The sequence below is a fragment of the Pituophis catenifer genome, unplaced genomic scaffold (genome assembly GCF_029215685.1).
Source record: "Pituophis catenifer annectens isolate HBS135680 unplaced genomic scaffold, rPitCat1.0.hap2 SCAF_2, whole genome shotgun sequence".
NCBI classification, from domain to species: Eukaryota; Metazoa; Chordata; class Lepidosauria; order Squamata; family Colubridae; genus Pituophis; species Pituophis catenifer.
In genome coordinates, this window is record NW_027256882.1 from 204,491,618 (window position 1) to 204,512,954 (window position 21,337).

A 21,337-nucleotide genomic window follows, 5' to 3' on the forward strand; every position below is an offset into this window, starting at 1 on the left:
TGAATCACTGCAGTTGCTAGGTTAGTAACTGTTAAGTGAATCTGGCTTAGCTATTGACTTTGCTTGTCATAAAGTCGTAAAAGGTGATCACATGACCCCAAGACATTAATTGTCATGTATGAAACAATTGCCAAGCATCTGAATTTTGATCACTTGCCCATGGGGATACTGAAATGGTGGTCACTTTTTTCTGTTCCATTGTAACTTCAAACGGTCACTAAACAAACTGTTGTAAGCCGAAGACTACCTGTACTATAAACCAATAACATCAGTTTGTTAAAGATATTCCAACTGATAAATCTTAATTAAAAAACACTTATAGATATGTTAGGGCAGGGGTTGGCAACCCGCAGCTCTGGAGCTGCATGTGGCTCTTTTAACCCTCTGCTGCAGCTCCCTCCTTTCATCCCTCTCCTGGAGCCCATTATGATGCGGAGCCACAATGCGACCCTGCCCCAATCGCCCCTGGCAATAGCTGCGCCGGCCACGGCGTGGGCCATTGTCTCAGGGCAGAGAGCAGAGTATCTCCCTGAGTGACCGAGGTGCGTCCAGCACCAACAAAGGCCGGAAGTAGCCATCCGCTGTTTCCTGCTGCAGTCTGTCGGGCAGCCAGAGAGAGAGAGACAAGACAGACAGACAGACAGAAAAAAAAAGGTGAACAACACACCTGAGGCCGGGTGTGGCAAGAGGTAGCTGGGAGGGAAAGGGTGAGGCAGGGCCAGGGATGGCAAATAATTTAACAGCTGGTTCTCTGTCCTAATGACCGGCTGGGTAGACATAGGTTTGGATAACTTAGAACTGTCGCTTGTGGTCAGACCTAGGTATTGCATACAAAATTATATGTAGTAATGTTTTACTTGTAAATGACTTTTTCTGTTTTAATCGCAATAATATGCGTTTAAACAACCGCTTTAAACTCAATGTAAATTGTTCTAAACTTAACTGTAAAAAATATGATTTCTGTAAGTCAGTCTGGAATGCCCTACTCAATTCAGTTGTCTCAGCTACAATTTTCACAGTTTCAGTCACAAATTTACTTCTGTAGACCTTACTTCATACATAGAGGGAGCATGCATAAGTGCACTAACGTGCCTATTGTCCCTGTCATTGCATTTTATTCTCTTGTTCTTTTTGACAAATTCCAATAAATAAATAAATAAAAATAAATAGCTGGGGGGGGGTTTCTTGTGACTGGATGGGAGTGAGTGACTTCGAGTTAGCCATGCCCACTCAGTCACACTGGTTGTTAAATTATTGGCTCCCCGTGTTTTGTTTTTTGTGGGAAACTGGTCCAAATGGCTCTGAGTGTTTAAGGTTGCAGACCCCTGTGTTATGGGATATTTTTTTACAGTACTATAAGATACCTTATAAGAAAGAATTGAGGCCTTTGAACTATGGTGCTGGAGAAGACTCTGCAAATCCCTTGAAGATCAACCCTGACTGCTCTTTTTAGAAGGCCAGATCCTGAAGATGAAACACAAATACTTTGGCCACCTAATGAGAAGGAAGAACTCACTGGAGAAGAGCCTAATGCTGCGAACGATTGAGGGCAAAAGAAGAAAAGGACGGCAGAGAATGAAGTGGCTGGATGGAGTCACTGAAGCAGTCGGCGTGAACTTAAATGGACTCGAGGATGGTGGAGGACAGGAAGGCTTGAAGGAACATTGTCCACGGGGTTGCGATGGATCGGACATGACTTCGCAACTCACAACAACATAAGATACCTTTTCACTACTTCGAGGAAATTAATGAACTTGAGTGCAGTATCGCCATGTCTTCACTTTCTTTAAAAAAAAAAACAAAAAAAAACACAATAATCCTACTTGGAGATCAACATTCTTCAAAAAAAATAAATAAATCTGCAAATAGCTTTTTCCTAACAGCCATGCAGTATCCCTGGAAACTTTTTCTAGCGCCACCTCTTCGCCTTCCCAGTCCAGTCTATGCTTCCTGGTGGTCTCTTCTGCAAATCCTTTATTAGACCTGACAACGCTTCAGCAGATTTCCTTGTCCTGAAACCCACAGAGCAGCGCCAGACTTAAGAGTTCGTGGGCTTAACCCATCACTTTCCTTTTACCCGCAAACCAGAGCTCCCAAATTGCACTGACGTCTCCACCAGGGCGCCACTATCCGTGAAGCTGCAAAATACAAACTGAACCATCCAGCGCCAGTTGCAACGTGGGAGCGTTGCGTATTAAACTAAACCAGGGGTCTCCAATCTTGGCAACTTGAAGACTTGTGGACTTCAACTCTCAGAATTCCTCAGCCAGCAAAGCTGGCTGAGGAATTCTGGGAGTTGAAGTCCACAAGTCTTCAAGTTGCCAAGATTAGAGACCCCTGAACTAAATAAACCTAATTTTAAAGGGGGAAGAGTGGCAAGAGAGCCTCTGTTTCACGGTGAGGCTGTTCCCCGCCTCCACTGCGAACCGAGCAGTCCACTACAAAACACCACAACCACACCGAAATCCCGCCGCCCCCCTCTTCTTTTCTTCGCGCAACCCGCCCGGCATCGCTGCAAGGCGCAGCTGACGTAAAGCGCGGCGGCCTTGCCTTACGGTGGGTAGTGCCGCAAAAGCCCGTCTTTTGCGACTTAGGATCTCCCCCTCCTCGCCTCCCGCCTTGCAGGTAAGGGCATCAACGTCGAATTATTAGCCTTCATTATATACCGCACGCAGCCTTGAACGGATAAAGCCAGAAAGAGAGATGTTAGCACAACGGGGAAATAAACGTTTTTAAGACGCTCGCGTTAGCAGCTTTCTTCGCCCCCCCGAAAGCTTCACAGTCTCAACCTGAGCCAGAAACCCGGTAGCCTTCCAGGTACTGGTGCAACATAGCCAATGGTAAGGGATGCTGGGAATTGTAGTTCATGGACATCTGGAGAAGCCTCAGGTTTCCCCACGCGTGTTTTAATTGTCAGGGTTGGAAGAGAGGTAGGGAATGCAATGCATCATAAACGTCGATTAGAGTTTACTTCGTTTAGAAAGGGCAGATAACTGGATAGCTCTGCAGACTAAGCACTGTAATTTAACACCAGCTGTCTGCAATTAAAGTAAGTTCGAATCTCGCCAGGCTCAAGGTTGACTCAGCCTTCCATCTTTTCTAAGGTAGGTAAATTGAGGACCCAGTTTGTGGGGGCAATAAGCTGACTTTGTATAAATATACAAAAGTATGAAGGCTATTGCTTAACGCACTGTAAGCTGCCCTAAGTCTCCGGAGAAGGGCGGCATATAAATCAAATTAAAAAAAAAAATCACCAAAAAGACTGCAGTCTCAGTGACGCCTACCGATATCAAGCTTCCTTAGTTCTTATTTAGTTTTGCCTACAGCCATATTTGGAAGAGAATCAGTCATTCCATAGGCATATGCTTGAATCTCAAATCAACCACTAGTGAGTGAGTTACGCATATAAAGTTGCACTAGCAGGGATCTTCCAGGAAATTATGAATATGCAAATAAGTAGTACTCACATTTGCACGTTTATATCCAGAATCTGGATATAAATAATTCAGTATACATATCCGGTATTTTGCCTCTGTTTGTTGATGTGAAGGGGAAAAAAACTGAATCTAGTCTATTTTGTGAGGTTTGAGTTTTCCTTCAAAGAAACTAAAACTTGGATATGTGGGGAAAAATTGGAATATTATAAACAGCATTGGGTAATAGGCAGTAAATTAAGGAAGCTTTAAGGAACTTAAAACTTGATAGTCTATTAAAAGACTATTGGGGCATAGCATGCCTAACTCAGACTGAAACATGTCTCTTTCAGGAATGCTTCTCCACTTTCAGCTTCATTCAAGGGTCAGTTCATGGGTCAAAGCCGCTTCTCACACTGCATAAGCTTGCTTACTATTATGTGTGTGACTGAGTATCTGGGCACAAGGAGTTTGGAAAATGGAATCTACCTTTGCAGTGTATTCCATTTGTTAGTTGAGTCTGTTTCTTCTTTTTGCCTTGATGCACCTGGAACCCATTCAGTTCATGTGATCCTGTTTCTGGTTAGAATGCTTCAGATCCTGATAGTAGATCTCAGCTATCTTGGGAGAAATGTTATGCTGTCCATTCAGGTGTCTCAGTAAACATTTGTTTTACTACTTCATTTTATAAATGTCTAAACTGGAATTATTTTGCCATCCATTTTATAATTTCAACTCTGGGTGGTGAACAGGGAATTAAAACCAAGGAACAATACAAATTAATACCAATAAACAAAAATGACACAATAATACTGCCTTGGCACCAAGGATAATCAAACTCAAACCACACAATCACAGTCATGTTACCAAAAATCACAATGACATACTGGATGTACTGTTTTTGCAATTTGCCTCAGTGTTTCAGGAATATTAGAAAGACAAGGCCTATCTCCTTTAGGATTCGAGATGGGTATTGAAATTGGTAAGAGCAAATTGCTCCCTTTACTAGGGCACAAAGTTCATTCTTGTCGAGAATCTGCTTTTACATGCTCACAGAAATGATTCGAGATAACTTTCTTCCCCCAAAATGGATTTAAGTGGGTAAAACGTTACTTATGGGATGTCCTTCTCAGAGAAGTCTGCCTAGTGACACCTTCAAGGCATTGTTGCTGCAGGCATGAACTTACATGAGCAATATCCAAAATAAAACGACACCGAATCAGCTGTGAATCAATAAAGCAACTTTTTAATTTTGTATGATGAGTTTTTAATTGCCTCTCAGAACTTGAGTGGTAGGATAGTTATTTAAACAGAAGAACAACAGCTTTGCTTTTGAAAAAGCTATTATAGCTTTTATTATAACTGAATTCAATTTTTTTTTATGTTTTCCCAGCTTTGAAACTCACAGTAGGCCATCTAAAAAAGATGAGAAGCACCAACTGCTGCTTTCTAATGACTACCAGGAGGGTTCAAAAGACCGATGCAGAGAATTAACAAAAACGTAGTATTAGGTCTTCTTACTTTGACCAGCTCAATCTTTCTCCTGTTCCAGCTGTACTATTATAAATACTATCTGTCTCCAAAGGTAACGTTTCATGATCATATTACTTACGAACAAACCTAAACCCAGATTTACGGATCTAAACAAGTGTTTATAATGTTTTAAAATATGCTAGCAAAAACAAAATAAGCAAGCAACCCCCATCATTTATAGAAGGCAGAGATACCAAATGTTATTCTGAGACGTACTTGCTTGGTAGTAAAAAGCATCAGAGCTTTATTTTTTGTTATTATAATTTCATGGTACTGTTGAGACTGGAGTTGTAGAGCTTTTATTTCTCTTGTTTGATTTTGTTAGAATGGAGTGATTTTCCCCAAGATTAAAGGGAGCAAAGCAGGACAAGACAATAGTCAATGGGTAAATACATCCAACTTTACTATTTTTCATAAACAACATGCTTGAGGTGGAAGAGGCAACTCAGGAAAAAGGAGGGCGGCAATGGCACGAGGCAAATACGTATAAATAATAATTACCAAAGGAATATTAAATACACAGGGTAATATTTGCATAACTTGTGTTAAATTACTGTACTTTTATTTTAACAATAGTGACTTATTTATGGGGAAGTAATGTCTACCACTTACAGTTCTTCAAGGGTCATACCTAACACCTTGAAGGAGATTGAATGCAGCCTTCCACTCTAAAAAGGCACCCAGGCTTGGTTTTGGCACCAAAGTTTATCTGAATCATTTGAGCTTTACTTTACTTTATCCTTTACTTTGGTTTTTTGCCAAATATCCTAAAATTGTTGTTACATTAACTATAATTATTTATATAAAATCCCTGGATGCTCATGATCAAAATCATGATTTTAAAATGATTGTTGTGATTATTACAAATCATTACAGGTAGTCCTCAACTTATGACAAGTTGCTTAGTGACTGAAGTCTCAACTGACCCGAAAAAGAAGACTTACAACCTAGATCTGAACTTCCGGTTGTTGGGCCCCCTCTGTGCCACATGACCAAATTTCGGGCACTTGGCAACATGGCTGCATGTAAGACTATTTGCAGCATCTGGCAGTCACGTAACCGCATTTTTACAATAGTTTTGCCAAAAACTGGCACTTCTGGTTTTTGGCAAAACAGTGCCCATAGTGAACCATTGGTTTGCTTAACGACCGTGTTGTTTGCTTAATGACCTCAGTGTTTGCTTAACCACCATTGAAAAAAAATAGTAAAATCTGGTTTGTCACATGCCTGATCCCTTTTACGACAATTGCAACATGCAACCATAATGGGCAGGCTCCATTATGCTTGCATGTTGAGGACTACCTGTATTATTTGGTACAGATTTCAGCAAACATTTACTCCTGATTTTTTTTTTCTCTCCTTCCTCTTTTTTTTCTCTTTTAAACAGCATGTGGTGAGAAAATTTCTGAATTTGGTAGCCAGCCACAACATAGTTGTGCATCTGATTGATCCTCTCCTTTTGGAACTAATTGATCGAGACTTGGAACAGCTTCAGACCTTTTCTGATGGCAGTCACTCAGAATGCAAATACTTCTGTACCCCACGGGATTATACCACCTTTGGACTACTGGACAAAACCTGGAAACTTGAAGTAAATGTCTTTTTCCAGCTTCCTCTAACTCTGCTAAAGCTTGCAGTCATTTAATAGGATGCAATAGAGAGTTATAAAGGTGCCTGTTTGGTTTTTTTTTTTTTTTGCCCACATTTGTATGCTCCCTACTATTTTTTACTCTAAGCCGCTTACAAAAACTAAACCCTTGATTAAAAACAGGATAAGAAATACTTAATAATCAATAAAACTATTACATGCTGTTTATAAAAAGGTGCCATTCCTTCTTACTTAAGATCTTCCACTTAAATGCCTTTTGAAAAAGGACAGTTTGACACTCTTCTAAAGGACACGAGGGTGGGGGTGGGGGATATCTGATCTCCAAGGTGATGCTATTCCAGGAGGGAGGGGCTCTCCTGAGAATGTCATTGTCTGAGCCCCCTCCCCCTGCATTTCTTTAGGGAAAAGCACCCAAAACATTGTCTCCACACTAGATGAAGTAGGATGGGTAGAGTCCGCCTGCAGAAGATATCCTAAAGCTAGCAATGGTCCAAGCTGAATAGGGTTTATAGGTAACCACCAGCATCTTGTATTGGGACCAGAAACTTATTGACAGCCAATAGCAGCTCTTGTAAGGCAAATATTTTTTCTTCTGAAATAACAAACACCAATCAGCAAGTAAGCAGCCACCTTTTCTATTAGCATGTAAGATTCCAATTCTAGGTTCTCTTTAAGGTGAGCCACATGAAGAGTGTGGAACTGGAGTTGGAACGTGGAATGAATTGTAGTCTGAGAGATGATGATATTGTAATCACTCCTTTCAACATCTTCTGATTCAGAGACATTACTGCAGGCTCACCATCGCTGGCTGTAGATTGTAGACTCTGTTGCCGCTTCTACCTGCTGTTCCAGCAGATGCCTCTAACTCTAACTAAGAAATGGATTAGACTGTATACAGGTAGTCCTTGAATTACAACCATTTGTTTAGAGACCGTTCAAAGTTAAAACAGCATTGAAAAAAGTGACTTATAATCAATTTTCACACAACCCTTCCAGCATCCCCATGATGATCCAAATTAAGACGATTGGGAACTGACTCGTGTTTATGACAGTTGCAGTGACCCGGGGTCATGTAATCCCCCTTTGCAACCTTCCGACAAGCAAACTCAGTGGCGAAGTCAGTTAAGTGTTACTAACTTAACAACTGCAGTGATTCACTTAACAACTGTGGCAAGAAAGTGGGGCAAAACTCACGTAAGAACTGTCTTGCTTAGCGACATAAATTTTGGAACTCAATTGTGGTTGTAAATCTGGGATTACTGTAGCAGCTCTTTCAGGAGAAACACAGCCCCATCAAAAGAAATAAGCAGAATATCAGTGGTTTGCCCCATTCGGTCCTTCATGGTTTCAAGCACCAAGTCAAACCTTCCACTGCATTTCCTTTATGGTAGAGAAGGGGTAGAAAAGGAAGACCTAAACTGCTGGAAGATCTCTCTCATTGATTTCATGTAAATGTTAAATAAAATGGAGTGTCCACAGAAATGATCCAGGGTTTGACCTCTCCTCCTTCCACAACACCACTTGGAATTGCTATTTAAAAAGCAGGCAGACCAAAGGAATATTGTGATCAAAGAAAGTGAGTGTCACTGAGAAATCTAACAAAACAAGGAGGGCTCTCTCTGCCCAAGGGTGACCAAATGTGGCCTCCATCCCATGGAAATTAATTATCTGTGGTGATGTATTCCCTGAGAAACTTTTGAGAAAATTAAGCGCAGGCAGTAATTCAACACACGGTGCTGAAGTAGCAGCAAAATTCTTGATATTAGCATTTAGAGATGACACATCTTTGCTTTCACCGTTACAGAGGTTCATTTCTGCCAGAGTGGGTTATTGACTTTATCTAGAGCAGTGTTTCTCAACCTTGGCCGCTGGACGATGTGTGGACTTCAACTCCCAGAATTCCCCAGCCAGCTCCACACATCGTCCAGCAGCCAAGGTTGAGAAACACTGCTCTAGAGAGCTTTGATTTAACTGAACAAAATAGTTTGCTCTAGAACAGCTTTTTGGAAAAGGATGTTGAAATTAAACCATGAGATGATTCTCTTCTGCCATGTTTTGCTTTCATTTCAACCTAAAAGGAACTGTTTGGTGAAACATGGCTTGATGAAGGTGATAGGAACAAAAACTTTATGTTGGTTTCAGGTGGGCTTGTTTCAGGCTGCTGAGAGAATGGGATTCCAGTGGCTGAAACTTCAGAGTAAAGATCCACGTTTAGAGGGCATGGAGGATCTCTCTGGAACAGAAGTTCCCCTGCACTTCATCTTCAAACAGGCAACTCATGCCATCCATCTAGTAGTTTTCTATGAGAGGAGTGGCAACTACCTCTGGCATGGGCCACTACGTCTGAAGCTGCACATGGACAGGACGTTTGTGCCTTTCCAGAAGCTACACTTTGGACGCTATTCTGGAGCTTATAACAAGTAAGAAACAGCAGGGTAGTATTTTTGTTGTTATTGTTGTTGGAGCCGCAGTGGTGCAGTGGTTAGAATGCAGTACTGCGAGCTACTTCTGCTGACTGCCGGCTGCCTGCAATTCGGCAGTTCAAATCTCACCAGGCTCAAGGTTGACTCAGCCTTCCATCCTTCCGAGGTCAGTAAAATGAGGACCCAAATTGTTGGGGGCAATATGCTGACTCTTTAAACCGCTTAGAGAGGGCTGTAAAACACTGTGAAGCGTATATAAGTCTAAGTGCTATTGCTATTGTTGTTGTATATGATGATAAGGCTCCTCTTGCAAAACACAGCTGTTGTACAGTACTTGCTTCCAAAAGACTCAGATATCTCAGAATATGAAAGTGATGAAAATTGTGTCAAGAAAGTGAACTTATACTTTTGATTAATGCCGGTAATGAGGCCATTAGATTCCTCCTCCTCCTCTCTTCCTTATATAATGGCAGAGATGAGAATTCCCTGACAACATTATTTGGCAGCAGGTTCAGGGCAGACAAAAGAACAGCACCCTCAAAGAAATCCCATAGCTTTAAACTATGGTAACCTCTGAACAAAGGAAGTCCCATCTCTGAATTTGGATGATGTGAAGCAAGCAGGAAAAATGACACAATACCACCCCACAATATATCCTAGATGGGGGGTGGGGGGAAATGCACGATTCCCCAGTGACAAGATATGTGCTCTTGTAAGAAAGTAGGGCATCTCTCTTCTTTTACTTTTGATGAGCTGCTTCTAAAATGTGAAAGTATCTGATTCACTTAATTAAGGCAATTATATTGATTAACAGCATTGTGATTGTGGAATATGTTCACAGTTGCTTTGCAGTGTGCTAGCATTGTTGTCTCGCATTCATAATAAATATGTCCTTTGTCAGAAGGTTCAGTTGATGAGCTGGAAAGCTTATTATTTTATATTCCTTCCAGTTACATATGCTGCCTTCTCATTTTACCAGACCCCATTCAAGGCAGCCTTCAAATAAATTGTTAAAACACCCTACCCTCCCTCCATGTTGTGGAGGTCTTTTCCTTGATTATCCTTTTCCTGTCACCACTAAACCCCTTTTAGAGTACAGAAATTCTTTTAAGTCTCAAGCAGGGAGAATACGGGGAGATAGAGGATAGTACAGATAGTTGGTTAATATAGGATTAAGGAACACATTGACTTTTATTAAATCACCAAAAATGGGTTTTAAAGCAAGTTCATTTATTTCTAAAAATTATTTATATCCTGTACATAGCAGCCTACGCTGCCCCTAAAATCATTCTCGGGCTTCTGTCAATGAGACAATGAGAGATTTCCAAATTTAGACTCCCAAGTGTCCCTCAAATCTGTCCTTTTGCCTTCACCACATGAATTTCTCTGTTCTTCCTGTTGGAATAGAACCCAGGAGGAGGCAGTACCCGATGTTGCCTTCCGTTGATTGGCAGCTCTATCACCCAATTTTTAAAATTGTTTTGGTTCTGTTTTAGGTGTACATCAAATGAATTGGATGGAGTGAGAGTAGCAGATTAAGATGGACAAAACATTTTGGTGAACATGCAAGTTGTGATTGTGTGTCAGAAGGAACAGCAATTGTGCATTTGTTAGCTTGCTGTCTTAATGCAAATTCAAAAGGAAATGTTTTTTTTCTGTTACATTCTCCTGGTCAGGATAACATCACTTTCCCCTTCTTGTAACAGGATGGAATTATTGACTCTTTCCATTGATGGATTAATAGTCCAGGTTCCAAAAGAGCCATCCAAGTTCCTCAAAGAAAGGTCTCACTCTCGATTTGTTGAATGTCGGTACAAAGAAGCTCGATCATTCTTCCAGGTTAGTATCATTTCTTGTTTGAATTAATTGGTTTAATAAAAATGACATTATATCCATGTCATCACTGCCTCCAAAATGTGCAATGTTTCCGCTATTATCAGCTTTCTCCTCCACACCCCGGCATTGAAATAGCAATACTTGCTAATTCTTGTTAAGTGTTCAAAATGGAGAGATTGTTTAAAAAGTGTAAGTGGATAGATCTTTCATTTGTAGCAAATCAGTGGTACTAAGTGGACTTGATCAACCTATAAATACAGTGACCAACTACCTTTGTAAGCCTTGGTTCTTAGCTCTTCACTGCAAAGTGGCAGAGACCTTGGTCTCATGACTGTTTGGAGCTCAGAGAATCATAATTTTTGTAATTAATCTCTGGTTTACCTTTGCCTCCTTCCCAGGATTCAGAGAGAGGGATGGGCCCAAAGTCACCCAGCTGGCTTTGTGCCTAAGGTGGTACTAGAGCTCATAAACTCCTGGGTTCTAGCTTGATGCCTTAATCACTACATCATCTGGCTCTCTTACTACATAGCCTAGGACTTAGTGAATTACTTGTACTTCGTTTCATCTCTTTCAAAAAGCAATTTTTCCCAGGTTTGGAAAGCCACTCTTCAAACCCACAGTTACTTTGGGTGCCCTGAGACACATGCATGTTTTTTTTTTAATATTGGCCATAGTTTTGTTGAAATCCTAACTCAATTAAACTTTTCCCTCTTTAGGCAACCAGTGTTTCAGTTTTTCAGCCTAACAGCCAGGCACATTTCCATGCTTAATCCTATTTAGTGACTACCTACTAAGATTTGCTCTGTGGTTTTGACACTTGATGGCGCCAAAGAATGAATATAGAAGGCCTACCAATGAAAGAATCCGTTTTTTTGATTGCGAGAAATACTTCCCTACCATTTGAGCACAGCAGGAAGACAGAAAAGAACAGTTGTATTAAAAACACAAAAAAATATATGTGGGTTAAAGTTTGTGTTGTGATTTACTAAGATATAAATAATAGTTTGTAGCTATCCCTATTACAAGTGCAGGAGGGAATGCAAAGTGCATTATTTAGTGAAGATGAAAATTGGATTGATTGCAGTGGTGGTTTTTTGATGGACTTTGGATCTGTCTGTCTGTCTGTCTATATCTCACCCATGTCAGTGTCCAAATGACTATTTTTCAAACTCGCCAATGCTCTTCAGCACAAGCAGAGAATCGATTTCATTCCAAAGACGTCATATTGTATCAGATTATGTTACATAGGGCTCCATAAATTTGATTTTTAAATTGTCAGCTTCCCCCCTGTGGTTATCATTACCAGTTTGAATTGGGCCCTTGCCTAACCCTGTGGCTCCTTCCTTCCACTTTCCAAGAGAACAAGTAATAAGGATCTTCATTTAAATACAAATTCATTGCAGGAAGTCCTCGCTTACCGACCACTCATTCAGCAACCGTTTGAAGTTACAGCGATGCTGAACAAATAATTTTATGGCCATGTTACCACATTTATGGCCTTTGTAGTGTCCCTCAGTCATGTGATTGCCAATATAGTCATGCATTGTTCTTTGCCTCACTAGTGTTTTTTTTTTTCTGTTACAAAATTGCAGATTAGAGAGATTGAGAAGGAAGGGATTTCAAGAGAGTAAGCAATTTATGCAGTCCTGGGTGGTACAATCTCATTGTTTTTGATGTGTAAGCAGGCACTGCTTCCTAAGGAACAGTTGTGAGACAAACAAAAGGGAAGGGGTGAAATGACAAGTGTTATCTTTTTCCAGCTTGAAGACATATTGGAACTCAAGTGATTTCCCATTTAGCAACCACTTTACTTGTAACAGTTACTTATTTCTCCTGGGGGAATTCTAAATAATGGTAGGGAAAAATAAAAAATGATCATGGAAGCTAAGATACAGATTAGACAAATGCCTTTATTTGATTTACAACATGCAAAGAATTTACAGTGTCGTTCCTCCATTTTTCCCCTTCTTCCCCTACTCCTTCTTCTTTCTTTTCTAGCTGTACCCTGATGATACATCCCCCGAGGCAGTGGAATTTAGGAAAAAAGCCAAGGCATTGCTGCATCTTGCTGCTCTGACACTGAACACTTTGGGAGTACAATTCTGGCTGAGTAGCGGGACTTGTCTAGGTAAGTCACTTGCATTTGGGTTGGAAGCCAGAAGTGTTCTCTGCAATGCTGGCAGTTGAGCCTGAGGGACAAGATGACCAAACTAGGTACATAGCAGAAATACACCATGTATGAAGACCACACTGATCGAATGCATGGAACCACAACATTCATGTGAATGCAAATGAGCTTGTCTTAGATCAGGGGTGTCAAACTTGTGTTGTCACGGCGGCGGCACGTGACATATCGTGACTTTCTCCCCCTTTGCTAAACTGGGCATGGGCGTGGCCAGCGCACAACGCATCTGGTTCACAGGCCGCAAGTTTGACAGCCCAGTCTTAGACTATGAGAGCTTTTGTCTGAACCCAATACAAGAAGAGTTTGGCATGTGCATCTATGCCCAGTCTGGAGTATCTTTTCACCATCAGGTATGAAGTATTGGTGGGGGTGGGGGTGGCCAGCACTTGAAGCATCTGGCCCGCAGGCTGCGAGTTTGACACCTCTGATCTAAGCTAAATGAAATAAATAGCCCACATTGTAAATGCCAATTGTATCCTGATCTTCAGGAAAGTAAGATGCAAGGAGGCCCCTGTTACTCTCTGTGTACCTTTTAAAAACAAAGAATGTTTGAAAAAAATGTATTAATCCATTAATATTTCCCAGGATGTCATTCAGTTGAGGTAATTCACACAGGCATCGCTCAGTTATGGAATTCAGGACTACAGCGTCTTCAACACAATGCTGCCCAAAAATTTTAGAATACTGAAAATATGAGGAAAGAATTACTTACAAAGTTATTGTGATTTTACCATCACTTGGAATGGAAGGTTTAGATGGCCAGTTGAGAGACTTTTGCTGATTGCTTGTCTGGGTTTACTCCTGAGCATCACTATATATTTTTACTCTTCATTAATATTGTTTTTCTATTACATTTACATATTGTTTGCAAATAAAGTAACCTGCAAAAATTAGGCCCCTAAGCTTAGAAAATTTTTGTCATGAAGAGAGGTTGCAGCTGGTTTACCAGAAATGGTTCTAGCTGAATTTTTCAAACCGTGTTAAAACTTACAGATTTTGGATACAATTTCTCTCACTAATTATAAAAAAAACCTAATCTCTCCAAATATATATATCACAGGACCTCTATCTTAGAAGAAAGAAACCAGCCATTTTCATTTGTGGAAATGAAAGTTTACTCTTAAATTTAAGTATTTACCAAGCAGCCTTGAGGGATAAATAGGTTGAGCAAGTAAAATTGTCCTTCTATTTCTTTCATAGATAACAAGAGGATGAAATCTTCTGAACCATATAAATGCAGCAATTGTTAGAGGAGAAATTGAATTCTCCATCTTTGCTTAGAATGGAAAACCTTTGGGTATAATTTTTGTGTCTTAATCTAATTACACTGTCCTCTTTTTCATCAGTGTTGGGGCTGCATGATTGTGCGTTAAATTTCTCATGGATCTGTTGTATATTTAGGTTGGTACAGACAGTGCAACATTATTCCTTACAGTAAAGACCTGGACCTGGGAATTTTTATTCAAGAATACAAACCGGATATTATTCCAGCATTTCAGAAGGCTGGGTTACCGCTAAAGCACAAATTTGGCAAGGTTGGTGAATACAGGAATATGTTTGACTCATAGTTTTCTTTCTTGCCAATCCTTTTTTCAGGGTGTCTGAAATATTAAAGGAATAATTAGGTTATACTAGAACTGTGTTTTGAAAACTTGGCAACTTTAAGATGTGTGGATTTTAACTCCCAGAATTCCCCAGCTGGCATGCCGACTAGGTTAATCTGGAAGTTGAAATTCACACATTTTAAAATTGCCTAGTTTGAAAAACATTATGCTAAAAGCAGGGGTGGGCTGCTGGGGGTTCGCAGGGGTTAAGGGAGAACCTCTAGCTCAGATTCTGTGCAGTTCGGAGAACCCCCAAATCCCATTCCTAGCTGGTCCCGTCCACCCCAGGTGTCCCCACACGGCCCATTTTGGATGCAGGTAAATGCAAGGCGTGTGCAGCGGCTCGGGGAGGACAAAAAACGGGCCTACTGGAACTTTGGGAAGGCCTCCAGAGGGTCTCTGGAACCTGGGAGGCCGTTTTTGCTTTCCCGGAAGCTCGAGGAAAAAGCACCCCCACCCCGCCGTGATGCAGGAGGCCAACTAGGCCATGCCCACACCCACCCAGCAACTGGGCAGAGAATCCCTTGCTAAAATTTTTGAAGCCCACCCCTGGCTAGAAGACTGCATTGGGTGGGATGCTGGGGAGTGGGGGACCTGGTTTTGGACCCTTTCTCATCTCTGAAGCTTGCTGATTAGTTAGGAGCAGCAATCAGGATTTTTACTTGACCTACATCACAGGATTATTACGAGGATAAATGAAAGAGCACTGAAAACTGTGCAAGGATTGTGTGCTGCAATTCAACATAAAAGTAGCTACAACTTCCTAAATCAAAACATGTTCCCAGTGAGACAGCGGCCCTGCATTAGTTTTCTTGCAAATTATTATTTTTTCACCAGCTGTTATTCCCCCAGAAGCAATGTTTTCTGAAAACATAGAGATTTGTTCTTTTCTTCTTTCCTCAGTGGGGCAAATGGTGCAACGCTCAGCACTTTGCAAATATTAAAATGTGTTATCTTGCAGATAGACTAGAGCTAACTTGCGCATCTTTCACTTCTATTATTATCATAATTATTGTACTCCTTGACTTTTTAGCCCTGTTAGTTTTAATAGCATCCAAGCAGTGAGAAATTTAAGACTTTCTGCTCTTTATCTTCTAGTTCAGCTTATTTAGAAAATAATTTTTTTAAAAAAAACTGCTGAAGACTTGTTACATTTCTGTGATGCTGTTATATACATTAATAGGCTGGGCATAAAATTAATAATCTTGGCACTCTTAAGTGATTCCCCTTCCTGACCAAATTTCATGGAGAGTTGAAAGAGTCATATCCGTTTTCTTTAAGAGAGGAATTTGGGAGGCAAGTAAAAAAAAAAAAAAAAAGCAGCATAGCAACTAAAGTATTGAAGTGGGCAAGAGATGATGGATAGACAATTTTCTTTTTTATTGTTGTTCTGATTCACTTTTCCTTTTTCCTCTCTTTTTTAAAGCATAGCAATTAAAGTATGAAGCGGGCAAGAGATGATGGATGGATGATTCCTGGGTTTTTGTTTTTTTTTTTGTTGTTGTTCTAAGTTGCTTCTAGCCCCCCCTTCTCTTCTTTTTTTTTTCCTTCTTTTTTTCTTTCTTTAGGCAGGTGACATGATTTGAAGTTAGACAGGAAAGAAAGAAAAAGTTTCTTAATAAAGGGTGACATGATTAAAAGTTAGAATAAGTGATAGAAATAAGGGGAATATTAATGTGTACATTTTTATTTTACAAAATGAAAGTAATAATGAGAAAATGTGAAATAATTGAATAATGATAGACTGAAATCTAATATAGAGGTGTATTGTTATTAGAAATACATAAGTTGATTGAATGTAATAATTATGTTTAATCTAATCAATTTCATTTGTATTGGAATGTATGACACCCAGGTGCCACACTGTTCACGCATTGATTTGACATTTTTAATAAAATAAGTAAGTAAATAAATAAATAACTTTTTTTAAAAAAGTCTCATATCCGTTTCCCTCAACATTTTTTTATTCATTCTTAAGACGTTTTTATCTTCAAAATACTGCTAGGAAATATTCAAATGTCAGAGTTAAGAATTACAGGGTTGGAAGGGAATCAAGCGTTAATTTTGATGCATGACCATTTTATTATCTGTGTCTTGACGTCTCCCCTCCCCCCCCTTTCTTTATAGGTTGAAGATAGTTTAGAGCTCTCCTTCCAGGGAGGAGAAGACGAAGTGAAGCTTGATATTTTTTTCTTCTATGAAGAGGATGACCACATGTGGAATGGAGGAACCCAGGCCAAATCGGGCAAGAAATTTAAGTATGACTCAGAGTTGGTGTTTATGGAGGGGAAATCTTACTAAACAACTATCTGTTTTCATATCTTACTACCCAACACAAATAATTGCTTTCACTCTAATGGGTTTTAAGGTTTTTGGAGAACATTGACCTGGTTACTAAAAAAAAAACCAGAAAGTTTCTCAGAGGCAAGATCACTAATGGACAACAAAATTCTTTGAAAGATAAAGTTGAGCTGTTGGCTTGAGCTCTGAGCTTGGCAATTTGGTTGCAAACATTTCGTCACCACTGGCAACGTCTCCTCGAATGGTGACGAAACGTTTGCAACCAAATTGCCAAGCTTGGAGCTCAAACCAATAGCCTAACTACCAACCCAATATTCAAACACATTTCGACCAGATAAAGTTGACTCACATTTATCAGCTCGCCTTTGCAGATATTTGGCTTCTTCACAGTGTCTCCTTCTGCAGGTAGTTTGCAGAACCTCCTACAACATATTAAACTTCCATTTCTGAATACAGTTCAAATGCTGGCATTTATTTCTTCAAGATTCTAACTGGCTTTGCATCTGGAAATTTTAAGTTATTGTCTCCCATGTTAGCTTTTTGGAATGCCCAGAGGCCCCATTAACCCACTTTCTGGAATCAAGAGGAATGGTGAATAGCAATGAGCGCTTGTTAGGAATTCTTCCCCTCTGCCTAGGAAAGTTCATCTGCTTCTGAATTGTGTTTTTTTTTTAAATAAAACTTAAAATTTTTCTGTATTACTTTGGACATTTCAGTTTATCATCAGTCTTATCTAGGACTAATGTCCTTGTTTAACTATCAGCTGTGTTTGTTGCTTAGTTGTTTGTTCTTTGTTATATTTATAGGTGTTGCTCGTTCAATTTTACTGTGTTAGAATAGGGAATATTTTTTGAATGACTGTAATCCACTCTGAGTAACTAAACTGGAGGGAAATAAATTATCTGAATAAATTAAGTTGAGCAAATGGGAAAGAAAAAACCCAGTTATTTAACCAGAAAGTTGTTGGTACTAAGCTTGATTTCTTCTATAGAGATGACATTATGGGAAAAATGGATGTTCTTTGGATCAACACGAAATTTTTACAAAGAATGGGTAGAATTTCTGGGGCACCATGTTAGTTCCTCTTCTTTTGGCCAAAGATGTGATTGATTGTATCTTGATTTAAGTTTGATCATTAGTGAAGAATTTTGTTTCTGTGCAGTTAATCAATTCTGTCTGCAAAGCAGATACTTGGACAATTTGTAAAAATTTTAGTTTAAAAACACTTTCAGGAGCAGGTTAAAGAAATGGGTGTCCTGAAATTCAAATGTTTATGTTTATTAACAACATAAATGTCTCTAATTCTCATGATTATGCACTTCAAAATGTCTGCTTAAAGGTTAAAAAGGAGAAGAATTTATTTCCTTGGGACTTGGAGAGTTTGAAGATTGCATTTCGGTGCTGTAAATAGCTCTGATCTGTCATTATAATTCAGCAGAATTAAAATAAATTGTTCAACAACTTTCCATAATAATTTAGTATAATAATATATCACCTGCAGAAGCTAAGTTTGCATACTGCTTATATCCAGTCTGCCACATAATAATCTAAGAATATAACCTACTTCTCATTGGTAGCCTTTTACCTACACCATCTTATCTGTTCTTCCTTTTTGCAGGTATTTCTTCCCCAAATTTACCCTGTGCTGGACTGAGTTTCTAGAACTGAAGGTACATGTGCCATGTGAAACCCTCCACTATATTGAAGCCAATTATGGTAAAGACTGGAAGGTTCCTGTCAAAGTGTGGGATTGGAAAAATTCACCCCCCAATGTCCAACCTAATGGAATCTGGCCGATCAGTGAATGGGAAGAAGTAATTCAGCTCTACTGATTTATTTGTAAGATGCTGGCATCAGAAGAATATTTATTGATAGTTGCATCATGTCTCACCTAGAAATCATCAGCATTGGGATGCTTCATAGATTTGCCACTGTTTTGATGGTACAATGCTTGTGGAAATTGGTGTACTGCATCATGGCTGGGTCTGGATTTGAATTTGAAGGAGCTGCTGCAGCAGAACCTATGAAATGTCAGCCTCAGGAGACACAAAGCTAAGAATCACCTGAGGCTGATCAAACATAGACACTACCTGAATAGCTGAAACTATCAGATGATGCAGAAGGCCTCCAAGCCCCCATACCTGGTGAGGAGAGCAGAAAACAAAGTACAGGCTTCAATGAGACTCCCTGTCAAGCAAGGGAGTAAATCTCTTGATTAAAGGCAGCTGGCTGCAGCCTGATTACAAGGCAACCCATTATCCCTCATTGGAATCAACTGTTAGAATTTCAGGAGTAGAATTTCACACAAACATCATGCAAAAGCTGGAGATCAAACAGTTGATTCTGGATTCTGGACTTCTGGATTGACTGACAACAATGACCTGGCTCTTGGAACTTTGGACTGGATTTTGACTATTCTTCTGTCTTCTCCTGTTAAAGAAAACATATTCAAGCAAGCTTCTTTCAGAGGCTCTATTTCTGTTTGCATTCCTTGTCTGCTGTTTTCTCCTCAACTTTGAGCAAATTGCTAATTTCCATAACAACTGTGTGTTGGGAGTGTATAATTGAAACCAGAAACAGGACACACAGCGTCAGGAGTTTATGTAGCTGAAGATGGAAGAATTCAAAAAGCATTTTGTATATATGTATGCTTGTATGTATATATGAAAATGAACAGTGGTGGCTATTTGGATGTTGTGTTATGGTAAACATGCTTACAGCAAGAAAGCAATATTATAAAAACTGGGCAGAGAAGATATCCTGGCAGATAATTAAAAAAGAATCTTTGTCAAAAGGGAGAAAACCATACAGGTAATCCTTACTGGCTGTCCACAGTTGGTGGTCATTAAACATGATGGTAAAAGGTAAATGACCATGCCAACTTACAACATCAGTTCTGGCTGCAGTCATTAAATGAATCGTGCCTGCTTATAAGCATGACATCATGTGACTTCAATTTCCAACTTCCTGCTGGCATTCCCATTGAAGTTGCTTGTTGCAGTGTTTGTGTTGTAATAATGGGGGGTGTCTTTGGATTTTCATAATTGTATGTTTTAAATTAATTATGATGACCTGCTAATTAAGGAGATTGAAATTGAAGAAAAGTATCCAGCAAATGAATTGTTAAACGAAACAGAACTAAACCTGTGAAAGAGTTTTCATAGCACATAATATTTACATGTGACATACTACTTCCTAAGGGCAGTTCTAGCTACAGATAGTCCTCGACTTATGACCATTTGTTCATCAACCTTTGGAAATTACGATGGTGGCGGGGGGGCCCAAGTCCTTCTGATCGAGGCATAAATAAACAAAATAAAATAAAATGAATAAATAAAAAATTTAAAAAGCAAATTACGATGGTGCTGAACAAAGAGACTTGCAACCTGTGCCCAAAGTTATGACATTGCAACCAGTGGTGGGTTGCTACCTGTTTGCCCCGGATCAGGTGAACCGGTAGCAGCCGCCGTGGGAGGCTCCGCCCACCCGCCTGGACGTCTCTGCGCATGCGCAGAAGTGTTCTGCACAAGCGCGCCCATGAGTGAACCAGTAGCGATGAGATTTGAATCTCACTACTGATTGCAACCCTCGGCAGCCCATCCACACTTACGACAGGCTGCAGAGATGCTGCAACTTCTCTTATTTGCCTATTGTACCTTCGGCCCCCCATCTACACCCTTAAACACCTAAGGAACTATCACAGTAAGGCATGAAGCAGCCAATCCCCCACAAGACGGAGCACGCAGTGGGGCCAAAAGCCCCAAACATCCAACCCCACCCCCCCCACTCCAAAAGAGCAAAGCAGCCCCTCCCCTCTGCAAACTCTTCTCTGAGTGTGGCTATTTCCATTTCAGTGGAAATGGCTCCTTCCTTTGAAGTTGATCTCCTCTAGGAATTGGTACTTTATGATTTTAACCCACGAAAGTCAAGCTGAAACTTCTTAGAACCAACAGGCTTAGTAGCCATGCCCAGAGAAGTTTGCAGAGAAGGAAAAAAAAAATGCTTAACATTCGCTTTAGGAATTGGGGCTGCTCTGCACAGCCTTGGGAGGCCATACTCTTTCCAGAGCCTTGGAAAAGTGAAGGCAGCTGTTTTTTTTTTTTCACCCTCTACGAAAGCCCTGCTCAGGAACATGGGAAAAGGTGCATTTTAGGATGCTGCAGCTGGATGGCTGGCTTTAGCATTTTTCTTTGACTTCCTCTTCCTAAAGGGCCAGACCGGGCATCTTTTTGGGAGGAAGAAAATGGGGAAAATCAATTGGCACAGGGCTTAGCCAGACCGGGCAGAGAGGCCAGGTGTTTGTGGCTTCATAGGAGGGGTGGCTGCTTCACATTTTTGGAGTTTTCCCGCAAGGCAGTTGCTTTGTACCCAACTCTGAGGCTGTTTCATGCTCCACTGTGGAAGTTTCCACAGTGTTTTATGCTCCCTGAGGG

At 40.2% G+C, this 21,337-nt stretch overlaps 1 protein-coding gene across 1 annotated transcript; it reads left to right on the plus strand.

Moving 5' to 3' along the window:
- Positions 1-2,817: 2,817 nt before the first annotated feature.
- FKTN (fukutin) lies at positions 2,818-19,797 on the plus strand. Its single transcript, XM_070935484.1, has 10 exons — positions 2,818-2,840; positions 4,807-4,998; positions 5,272-5,331; positions 6,334-6,537; positions 8,698-8,975; positions 10,685-10,817; positions 12,813-12,942; positions 14,401-14,534; positions 16,731-16,861; positions 18,523-19,797. Exons 2-10 carry the CDS (start codon positions 4,894-4,896, stop codon positions 18,734-18,736), a joined length of 1,389 nt encoding a protein of 462 aa, XP_070791585.1. The 5' UTR covers positions 2,818-2,840; positions 4,807-4,893; the 3' UTR covers positions 18,737-19,797.
- Positions 19,798-21,337: the final 1,540 nt, after the last annotated feature.

What these genes read in the sequence shown, in the direction of transcription:
- FKTN (XM_070935484.1), top strand. Translation starts at nt 4,894, where the DNA reads ATGCAGAGAATTAACAAAAACGTAGTATTAGGTCTTCTTACTTTGACC. An exon ending in TATTCTGGAGCTTATAACAA is followed by an intron (nt 8,976 to 10,684) that starts GTAAGAAACAGC and finishes TTCTTGTAACAG; the next exon opens with GATGGAATTATTGACTCTTT. An exon ending in GAGTAGCGGGACTTGTCTAG is followed by an intron (nt 12,943 to 14,400) that starts GTAAGTCACTTG and finishes TTGTATATTTAG; the next exon opens with GTTGGTACAGACAGTGCAAC.